The sequence below is a fragment of the Pygoscelis adeliae genome, unplaced genomic scaffold (assembly GCF_000699105.1).
Source record: "Pygoscelis adeliae isolate BGI_AS28 unplaced genomic scaffold, ASM69910v1 Scaffold413, whole genome shotgun sequence".
NCBI classification, from domain to species: Eukaryota; Metazoa; Chordata; class Aves; order Sphenisciformes; family Spheniscidae; genus Pygoscelis; species Pygoscelis adeliae.
In genome coordinates, this window is record NW_008824403.1 from 2,074,149 (window position 1) to 2,085,401 (window position 11,253).

Sequence of the window (11,253 nt, forward strand, 5' to 3'; positions counted from 1 at the left end):
GCCCCGGTCTGCCCCCGAGGCTGCCCCGCGCCCCCCGGGTGGCACCTCCAGCAGCTCGGGCAGAAGTCCGCTTGCGCTTCTTCCGTCTGCTCCCCCCCCCCGTCCCCGGCTTCCAGTTCTGCCCGCGGGCTCTGGTTACCGACCGCCGGCGCGTAAAGCGTTCCGCCGCTTGGGCACGCGTCGGTGTGTTTTGTGGTGGCGGGGTCGGTGGGAAATGTTAGTGCTCGTGTACCTAAGGGAAACTTTCCCAGCAGAGTACAAGAAGAGGACACAATGCGTCTCATCCATTTTTCAGCAGCTGAGTCAGTGCGTTGCGCTGCTGTTGACAAAGGTTATCGAGTACTTTTCTGTCAGCTGAGCTGTGGAGATGGTGATCTCGCACTGCAAGCACCTCTGACCACCGCCGCTTCATCCCAAAGAGGGGGCCTGTTTATGCTTGTTCAGGAATAAACAACGACTAGGTGGATTGAACACTGAGACTTGAAACGGAATCCATGAGGCAGTTTTAAAAACTGCATCGATACTTAAGGTGAAGAGGAAGAACTTGAGTATCCGCAGTACTGGCTCTAAAAGCTCGCTGCTACCGCTAGCGCTCTGGCTTGCCCGCCGGGATCTGTGTATCCCTGCAGGTGCTGTGGTTGGAGGATGCTTTTGGAGCCCTCCAAGAAGCTGTTGTCTCCCTCGGCTGAGATAGCGTAGCCTCCAGCAATGGGAGATGGTTAACTCTAAAGTGTTCTAACATGAGCGCTGATAGTTGTCTGGCCGCGCCGACTGACTGCTTCCTCTTCATCTGAGCTTGCTGCGGATTTTTGTTCCAGTTTTAGAATTCATTAACGTGTTTTCTTTGCTGCATGCACTCGCTAGAACTGTACGGTATTCTTAGCTAGGGCGATTAAGATTAAGTTTCATTTAGCCTATTCATTCCTCTGACTGTGGGTGTTTTTTTTTATTGTAGGTGACTCAGCCCTTGTATGTATGAGATTTGTCCACACACTGGCTCTTCAGACAGGTTAGCTATATTTTTCTGCCATCAGTTCCATCGTATCTGAAAGAGTTGCTACTTTTACCTTTTATTAAAGTAAAACTGACTTTTGTACAACACTGTGTTATCTCCTGTAGAATATTGATTTTCTTGAACCTGTGGAGAAACAGCTTTTTTGGCATTATTTAAATATCCTCTATGGTATAAGTCAGGCCCTCATAAACTTAGTGCCCATGTAGCATGTCTTGGTATGTAGTGTGACAGTAAGGGCCACATAACTGCTAGTTTTGTAAGCTGCTTTTTCTTGTTGGCTAATTACAAACACAACTTTACAAAGTTTAAAGAAGATGTACTATGTAAATGTTGAAGCGCATAACTGAGTTGGAAATTTATCGGTACTGGCTTAACTCTCCTGACTTCTAAGGAGCGTATTGTTAAGATGGCTTGGTGAAATAAAAATGTCGTTTATTGTTGGTGTAGTCACCTGTGGGGAAAAAAAACTGGCTTCTGGCAGCACGGAGCGTTCCAGTGTGAGCACCTAGGTCAGCTAGGAAAAACTGATGTGCTCTAAAGTACTCGGCTTTTAAAGTGCTTCAGAAAATGGGTAAGAGAGATCTTCTTGTTAACTTTGGTTTTGGTCAAAGCTGACTGTCCGTGCCACAAGGAGGAGAAAGCAGTGAAAGGGGTCTGAGCAATTCTGCAGACTCTGTCTCCAGCGGAGCCCCTGGACAGCAGCTGCCGCCTTCCCGAATACCTTCCAGGAGCAGAGGTGCTGTTCTGGGTGCTCCGCTTGGTGTCTTCCAGTAGTGCTCTCTAGAGTTGCAGCTCATTATGCTCTCCCCCCTTTCTCCTCTAGGGAGGGCTTGATGACTCGGGCAGGCACTAATTCATCCCTAACCTGAAGAGGGAGGGATGAAGGGTCCGAGCTGCCCGGTCAGGCAGCATGCAATGCCTGGCAAGGGAGTGTGGGGGCTGCCTAGCGGGGAAGGAAGTTGCATCACGATGGCTGAGTACGATTGAGAAACTTTGTGATTCAGTCCTCTTCTGCTAGTGTGCCATGTAGCAGGCATGGTGCATCAGACAAGCTGTCTTGCTGTGGTCCTAATAAATTATTTTAAAAAAGAAATTTAAAAAAATCTGTATTGACATGGAGCCCTCAGGTTAATTTTTCGCATTTGCCTCGAGGAGGTAGTATCCTCACTGTCTTCTGTGTGGAGTATAAAACAGTCAACAGGGGACAGATTTTCAGTGGTATGGAGACAAATTCCATTTATTCTGCGGGAATAAAATACCTTTTTACTGTTAAAGCCAGGTCCAAGTGGGTTGCCCAGGTCATGGAGGAAATCTGTACTAGAATTGGGAGCTGACATGGAAAGACCAGGTTTTCATCAAGCATCTTAACCATTGCACCCTTGTTCCTTTTTCTGGCAACCTTCAGGTGCTGTTTGCTTTATTTCTGCAAAATACCAACAGTGGATTACTTTGACTTAGCTTGTCCAAGGTCTGTTGTAGGAATTACTACTTTTGGTGTGAAAAATGTCTGAGTTGAGTGGTACGCTTAAGCATCTTTAACAGCAGGCCAGGGAGACCTGTTCTAACACTTTCCTTATTAAATGTCTGTCTGGTGTGCACCTGATGGTAGCTGGCATGGAGGGAAGAGGTTTCATTCCTTTAATACCTTGTGAAACAAAGTCCTTAGTTAGTTCTTCTAAAACTCTGAGTTTTGGAAATGAGCAAAAAAGAGCTTCCTTAGATTTTGTTTTCTCAGCGTAATGTAAAAATGCATGCTTCTGCAGTGTACATTTAGACTCATCTTTTGAATGGCTTAAAAGACTTGTATTGGAGAACTGAGTGTATATGAAAGTGTATGCTTTTTTGGGTAGGGATAAAGGGGGGTAGATTCAGACTAGATCTAAGGAAGAAATTTTTTACGCTGAGGGTGGTGAAGCACTGGCAGAGGTTGCCCAGAGAGGTGGTGGATGCCCCATCCCTGGAAACATTCAAGGTCAGGTTGGACGGGGCTCTGAGCAACCTGATTTAGCTGAAGATGTCCCTGCCCACGGCAGGGGGGTTGGACTAGACGACCTTTAGAGGTCCCTTCCAACCCAAACTACTCTATGATTCTGTGATACCGGTCTTCACAGCATGGCATCTAGTATGACCAAGCCTGCTTTGGGTCTGTAGGCATGGCATTGTGCAAATTAGTAGGTTTTGTGTTCTTTCAGTGGTGAAAAAAACCCAACATTCTGACTAGTGCTTGGATCTGGGTATGTTTAGCATGGGAGAGTTTGTACAAAACAAATCCTAGTTCAAAAACCCTAATTTCCCAATGAGACATTTAAAAAAATGTTTTAAATAACAGTAATGCTAAAGTGTTTCCCTTTCACTGTTACACAATGAGCTAAAAATATTTTTCATTCATAAAAAAAAGCTACTTTGTTAAATAATCTGCTTAGCAGAGAACAAAAGTTCAGTTTGTAGTAAATTGTAGTTGTATTATAGCTTCAAGTTGTCTGACGCCTTTATTCCTGATTGAAATAAGACTGTAAACTTTAATCTTTGGTAGCTGAAAGGCAGACTTAAATAAAAAAGGATGGGTGATTCACAGTTACTCTTCAGGAGTTATGGATGTGGTCTACACAAAAATCTGAAGTGCTGTATGTTGCTGCTCCTTTTCTGAAATATGCAACTTCAGCACCGCCTGCCTGGAGCGCTGTGCACGGGTCGGGATTGGGAAGGGGTCTCTGTGGCCATGGAGTCTAGCTGCTTGCTCTGAAGTGGTGCAGTGTCAATCGCAGTGTTCATAATCCTGTCAGACCTACCAGAATTAGCTGCATTTTGCATTCATTCTGTATTTTCACTTTTTCATTGTGTATTTTTCCTTTGAAAGAATTTAGCCCTTTTCTGTAGTTCTGGTTTATTAGAATTGTGGCGTTGCATTGTTCATCTTAAAGCAGCTCTTTGGAAGAGGACCAGGTACTGGAAATGGTAGCAAGTCCATTACTACTTTAGTGGGATTGAGATTTTAAGTGGTATTTAAGACCAAAAGACCATCCTTCAAAATCAAAATGCCTAACTCTCTTTCTTTTTTGACCTTTATCGAAGTTATGCGATGGTGACATTTTCAGTTTAGAAGGTACAGTAACAAAAATGGCAACTCCTTTAGATTTTATTCTAGCTAGATGATGTCAGAATGAAAGGTGATAAATGGCAATGGGTATGAAATCAGAGCTCGTGATCCTTATAAAGGGTAGGAGACAGAACAGCAAAATGAGAAGGCTTTTGAGAAATAGAAAAAGTAGTAAGACCAACTTATATTACGAGCTTTCACTGACTTTGGATGCAAGAAAAAAAAAAGATGTTGAGCGTGAAAGTAAGTCATATTATGAAGAACATGTATAAAAGATTATTAGAGGCAGATATTGGAAAGGCCAAAGTGCAAATGGAATTGCAACTATCAAGAGGCATAAAAGCTAGCAAGGTTCCTGTAGAAGTACGTTAATAGCAGGAGGAAGATTGGAAAATGTCTCTCTTGATTCAGTATGTATTTAGAGAAGGTGCAGAACATTTGAAGCGCTCAGTGCCTGTTTTGCTTGTCTAACGTAGTGTCATGCACATGCCTAATCTTATTAATACTTGCGATGAGTTAGTATTTTACACTAGAGTGTACTTCCATTAGATGTTCCTGCGTCAGCTGGCCCTGATAAGCTTCACTGTATGATTCTCAAAACAGCTCAAAAAATGCAAAAATATTATCTAGAAGTACTCAGAAGTACTAGTAGACTGGCAAAGGACGAGTCTTCCAAGAGGTATAATGGAAGAGAGCTGAGGAAGAGGAGCTGAAGTCTGACAGTTCACTTTATCTCATTTTTTTCCATCAGTTGAGATTAATAAGCAAACATTCTGTTTTCAACTGCTTGGAAGATAACTACAAGAAGAATAACAGCATGAACTGATTTGTGGGAAAGGTAATTGTGTCCAAAGTCTAATACCTTTTTACTGCAGAGCAGAAGACTTTGTGGCTATGGCAGAAGCAGTAGAGGTCTTGTCTCCTGATTGATCAATTTATTTATTTAATAAGGTTTTCGACATTTTAGTGGCCTGATAAGTAAATGGAGACATGATCCGGGGAAAGTAGCCTAGGAAACGTGCAAAACTGGGTAGATGATCCTATTCAGAGAACAGTAATTACCGATTCAGTGTTGAAATGAGAGGTTATGTTGAAGGGTTCTGTCCTGGGTACGGTTGCCTTTAATGGAAGCATCAGTCAACTGGCTGATTAAATGTGCTTAGTAAATTCTCAGGGACCATGTGTTGGAGGACATGATGAGGGTTCAAAATGACCTGGAAAATAGGATGAAATTCAATAGGGACAAATGCAGAGTACTGCGCTTAGGCAGGAATTATCAGCTGTGCAAATGCAGGGTGAGGAATAACTGGTTAGGTACTAGAAAAAGGACCTGGGGGTGTACTGGATCACAAGTTGAACATGAGTCAGTGTCATGCTGCTTGCAGAAAAGGCAAATATCTTACTGGGATGTTTAAACGGGAGTATTGCCTGTGAGATGTGAAGTTTAAATCCGCTGGCTTTATTTGCTGTTGGTATACTCTCAGTGTGCAGACAGCATCTGTTTTGGGTGCCAAAATCCAAGAAGAATTTGGACCACTTGGAAAGAGTTCAGAGGAGAGAAATGCATATGATCAGAGTTCGAGGAAACAACTTCATAAAGATGGAAGAAAATCCGAGTTACTTTGGCAAGAGATGAGGAGGTTAAGGGGAATGTAAGAGATTTCAAATATTTAAAAGATTTGTGAGAATGAAATGCTATTTTCAATGTCTGTGGTGGGCAGGTTGAAATGCTATTAAGTTTCATGAAGGAAAACACCGATTAAGCTTTTAACTTTCTCACAGTAAAAATGGTACTTTAAGAAGTCTTTTATTGGTGGCCATTAAGAACAAGTTCGTGTGTTGAGAAAGACTAATATAGTTGGTTTAGGTTGGGGAATAGACTAAACTCTATTGATGTCCCTTTCATCTCATTTTATAGGATTCTAGTTTTAGTTTGTGTCAAGTTTGGGGCAAGGAAGGGGAAATACTCAGGATTCTTTTTGTCCATTGCTTGGTCATGTCATATGTGAGCTTAGACCTTGCACAGGTTCAAATGGCTAGACTGTGGTGCTGGTATCGGTTTGGAAACATACGGTGTTCTGGATGTTACTCTCTTCTCTGGGATGCTGCCTCTTGCAAATGGAGCAAGTTTGCTTGTGCTGTCGGGATGTTCTAAGCCTCCGTGGTGGAGGTACTGCAGGATGGCAAGAGGGGGGTGTGTGTGTGTGTAACTTCAGTGTAGCAGAGCATTGAGGAATTTTCAATAATTTTAGTAGCTAGCTAGTCTTAGTAGCTTCAGATTACTACTTTGGACTCAGATGGTAATCCTAACGCTTCTGATCCCTACTTAGAAAGGTCCACCTTTGGCTTTGAAGATGTTTTTGAAGTACGTGTACTTTGGTGTATTCACCAGTACAGGGAGCCCAAGTGAGGACAGACAGATTTCAAAGTGGTAAGTCCAACTGCACGTCTAGCCATGCTATTTTATTTATCATTTATTTTCATGCACTCTTATAATTCCTTTTGATTGTCTGCGGTAGACTGCATCTTCTATTTCAGTGACTGATTTGTAAGATAACTGGAATGTGTGGAAACATTTAAATTAATCCTATGCACTTTGCTGTCATACCATGTCTCCAAATCAATGAAGAAAAGTACAGTTACCCTTTGAACTCTGGCGTTCAGATATGCCACAGTGTTTAAGGTCAACAATAGCAAGAGCTTATCTTCTGGAGGATACGTTTAATGCAGTAGTAGATACCAGGAGCTGAAAGTTCAATGATGTAGATAAGGGTTGGCCTCCAACGTGGTGATTGTACAGTGTGTTGGCAGTTACATTGCGTTACCTGCCTGACTTTACCTTTACCCCATAATAGTATTTATTGAACTGTATAACTTTTGGGTACAGATGGATTTCCTGAAAAGTCCTATTACTGTTGAATTGCTAGAGAATTTTTTCTCTGAGCAGGGCGATAGTTTTTCTTACCTCTGTTTCTCAAACAGAGGGACTGTTTTATCTTAGAGGAGTGGAAGAATCTTAACATATCTGCCATTGTCACTAAGTTGTGAAGGCTTGATCCAAAGCCCAGTGAATTCAAAGGGTTGTTCCATTGGCTTGAGCAGTCTTTGGCTGAGGGTGCTGCTGTCTAAAACTGGTGCTTCTGTCACTATAGCAGTACTTCAGATCTGACAAGCCAGCAAAAAGTTCTTTTCAGACCAACTGGTAATTCAAACAGGAACATAAAGGGGCTGTCAAATGCACAGTCTTACAGAGTGCATTCTTCGGATTAACCCTATCTTCAGTTGGTCCATTGGACGAGGACCACAAGAAAGTTAAGTAGTGCTTCAAGAGAGGGTCTTGACGTTACTTTCCTGTATCATAGCCATGCTTTATTGCTAGAGGCAATCTACTGAGCCCTAATACTGACGATATTGAAGACCTGTGGTGTGAAAAGGAGTAATGGGTTTGACTGCAGTTTGGACAGCAGACTTTAAATGCCAACAGTGTATGGATGAAACACAGCTTCTGCCTATTTGTCGTTCTGTACAATTGTACTGCAGCGAGGGTTATCTAGTGCTTGGGTGATGCCGACCCATGGTGAAGGGCATGTGTCTGGAGCAGAGGCAGATGTAATGTGTCTGAGTGAACAGAAGCACTTGGAAAAACCCTGTTGTGCAGTCTCAGTTGGTTGAAAGTGTACTCGGGCTCTTGAATTCCTAAGTTTCATTAGTTCAGCTACAAATTTTATTTTTGAAATATAAATTGCATTTTCTTATGACCATGTCTTTTCCAGCAGAAATAGCTTTACTATAGTAATAAACAGGCAAAGATGTAGGAATACACATAATGTTTCACCACACAAATTGTATGCCTTTTGTAGGGGGAAAGCACATGAAAAATACGTTACGGTCTTGTCAGCTTGACGGGGTCCTTACTCTGTAGCGTGCAAATGTAGGTATCCTCGTAGTGCTCTTCCCTGTGCCCCCCTTTCCTTTATCCAGCAACATCCCTTCCCCAGAGAGAGAGCTTTTGTCAGTAGTGAGACCTTTGGCATAATTGCATTCTGAGCATGCATTATGAAGGATTTTTGTGCCTCAAGGTGGTACTGGTATGCTAGTAGCGTTCGTAACACCAGTTCTTAGCCTGTGGTCATTTCAGTAGTGATTATCTGGTGCATTAAACTGCTGCTGTCTCTTTGCTGGGGACTGCTGGGCCACGAAACTCCACTGGCAGAATAGATCATAGGAGTGTTTTGCTCAGGTTTTAGTGCAAAGTATTTTGCATTTGCGTAGTGGAACAAACATAGAGTGCCTCAGTTTCTTCTGCTTGCTGTTATCGTCTGATGGCATAAATGTCTGGAAAGCAATAGTATATTAAACGCCATAATTGTCTGTCCGACTGAAGTCAGGTAACTCTTGTTATATGTAACATTGATGGATGTGGTAGGAGAACTTACACAGGCTATAGTCAGACAGTAATTGTGCTGGTTGATTAGCTACTGTCAACAGAAGCTGTATCGGGTTGAGAATATTTTGGTGTGCACCCTGAGAAAACGCTTTCTGTTGACTTATTGCTAAATTGAAGTAGTTCACCTTTTGTAAAGCTCATTTTCCTTGGAGACCGTAATTTTTGATATTGTGGACATTGAGCTATACCTAGGCAGTTGAGTTTGCTAAGTTCGTGGGGCAATATTTTGTGGTGAATCATCTTCTCAGTGTTTCACTGTATCCTCCCATCTTATCTTTGCTAGATTCCTGAAGCGTGTGTTTTATATCTCTGCTTTCCTCCATCTGGGAACATCCTCATTCCTTGGGTGCTAATTTTGATTTTAGCTAAGTTAATATTTCTTAATTTTGAAAGTGTCATAGCGTATCTATTAAATACAGCTATGAAAATGGGCGTGATACCTATACCATCAGCTTGAAAGATAGTAAAAATACAGTAACTTGTGGCCGATTCCCTTCTTAATGTTCCACAGAAATAAGGGAATGTTCAGAGCATCAGTCTTTTTTCAAAACCTTTTTGATTGTTTTGCTTTCATTCAGATAAAGTAGTTGCTTGTGAATTTCCTTTCCTGAGTTCTGTGGCCAAGGAGAAACCAAAGCGCATATTCATACAGCAAGCTGTGATAGTGTTTAAGTTGGGTCTTTCCTAAGTTCTTTCTTCTGCCTTGATAAACAAAGGCATTTTTAAAAACTCTGCGAGGTGGTTGGTATGTTTGCAGGTAAGATGGGAGTTAAGTTAATGTCTGTCAAAGTTGCACGTGTGGATTTCTAACTGTATTAATCACAGTGGTTTGCTAGGGATCTTGGGTAAAGCCTACTGCATCTGGGATCAGGCTGCTCTGCTGTAGTTTGTGTAAGGAGCACACAAAATTGAGGACTCTGCGGAGCCTCTGCAAGGGGTTCAGTTTATGCTTAAGTCTTATGATCCTGTTGAAGCTTCAGGGTGAGGTATCAACTTTGACAGAGCTGCCCTGTGGTCACTTTTATGTAAACTGTGAATGTCCACCCCCTCTTCCTTTGTGTAGAAAGCCAGGGTAAAAAAACATTGCTTACTTTGTCTTTGAAGTGTTTTCAGAGATATTCTGTGCTCTGCCCTTGATCCCTTTACTGTGAGGTTTGAAGTGTAAGATGGGTGGGGATTTGGATGCTGTGGCACCATCTGGAATAGAAGCCTTAGCTTCATCCTGTAAACCAGAAATCTGGAAAGACCTGTGCTCATCAGAAATGGCATGTGGGGATAGTCCTGACGGGAACTTCTCATGTTCTAGAGATATTTCAGGGATCTGGGACTTGATGATAAGGAATTTAGTACCTATATAATTGCAAGTTTAATTCCTTGATGACTTATGAAAAGTCATTAAAATGTTTGTTTTAAATCTCTCATCTTGTGAGCTGCCATTGTTTGAATGTTCTTTTATGAAAACGTACTGGGTATGGTTAAGTGGAGTCGCAGACTCACGGGATGGTTGAGGTTGAAAGGCCCTTCTGGAGGTCAACTTGTCCAGTCCCCCTGCTCAAGCAGGGCCACCTAGAGCCAGTTGCCCAGAACCATGTCCACATGGAATATATATATATTTTTGTAATATACGTAATGTTATTTAATGTTTCTATTCCATAGATGATTTTTTTTCTTTTAACATCGGCACTTAATGTAACCAGCAGGTGCTTCTAGGAACGTGTGACTTCTCTTCCACTTACCTGTAAAGATTGAATATGTATGAGAGAAAACAGACACTTCTGCTTGTGAAAAATAGTTTTTAACCAATCTTTATTAGCTATTTGCATAGTGTATTATTTCCTGATTTATTTGTAGCATTAGTGTGTTATTGGCCGTGTGCAAATTCTTATGGGGGATGAGACATTGTAAGAAAGATATGTAGCAGAACTGTGAAAGATGCTGACCAGGATGATCAGAAAGTATGGAATGACCTCTGTAAGGGAAGCTGTTAGTCGTTTCTGCATGGAGAAAACTGAAGGGTGGGGGTTAAAACAGTTTATAAAAGAATGACAGGTGACAGGGAGGGAGTAAATAAGGCATGAGTTCACTGCCCCTTCAAATACAACAAGTAGAAGGCTTCAGCTGAAACTAGCAAATGGAGTGTCAAAATAAGGAAAGAAAAAAAAAATCCTTCCCCATGAACTCAGGAATTCTTTGCTGCAGGATGTTGGCATGCTTAAAATGTGTCCCCAAATAATTAAAAAATTAAGAAAAATCCACTTAATATTAAATAAGATGGTATGGTATTTGGCTGACGAAGCTCTTGAACTGCAAGTCACTGCGATTGGAGAGAGTCTACTGTGTAGTATCATTATATGACTCTACCTGTGATGGCTCCTTGACTGCTGCTCTTGGGGATGCTGGGCTAAGTGCACATTTGATCTGACCTTTCGGGGCTGTTATTTTGTTGCTCTATTAGCCTTCAGCCAGGCTTTCTATTCTTCGGTTACTCTCATTCAAAGGGTATAGAGTAAAAGCTCCTCACCCATTTAATGTTTGTGGAGGATTGTGGCAGTCCTTAATGGTGCTCTAGAAAGCTGACCTCTGTTTTCACCTAATATTTATGAAAAAACAAGGCTGATGGGGGAAATCTGAGTGGAGCATCTGGACCAGAGGTATCTGAGAAGAGGCTACTTCAGAATATTTGGCTGGACGGTG

At 41.9% G+C, this 11,253-nt stretch overlaps 1 protein-coding gene across 1 annotated transcript in view; it reads left to right on the forward strand.

Annotated features, from left to right (window-relative positions):
• The first annotated feature begins 959 nt into the window (after positions 1-959).
• ATP13A3 (ATPase type 13A3) overlaps positions 960-11,253 on the forward strand; it is a 61,299-nt gene continuing 51,005 nt past the window's right edge. Inside the window, exon 1 of the mRNA XM_009320401.1 lies at positions 960-1,009. Within this exon, the coding sequence (XP_009318676.1) occupies positions 972-1,009 (38 nt within the window). The 5' untranslated portion in view covers positions 960-971. The remainder of the gene's footprint in view (positions 1,010-11,253) is intronic.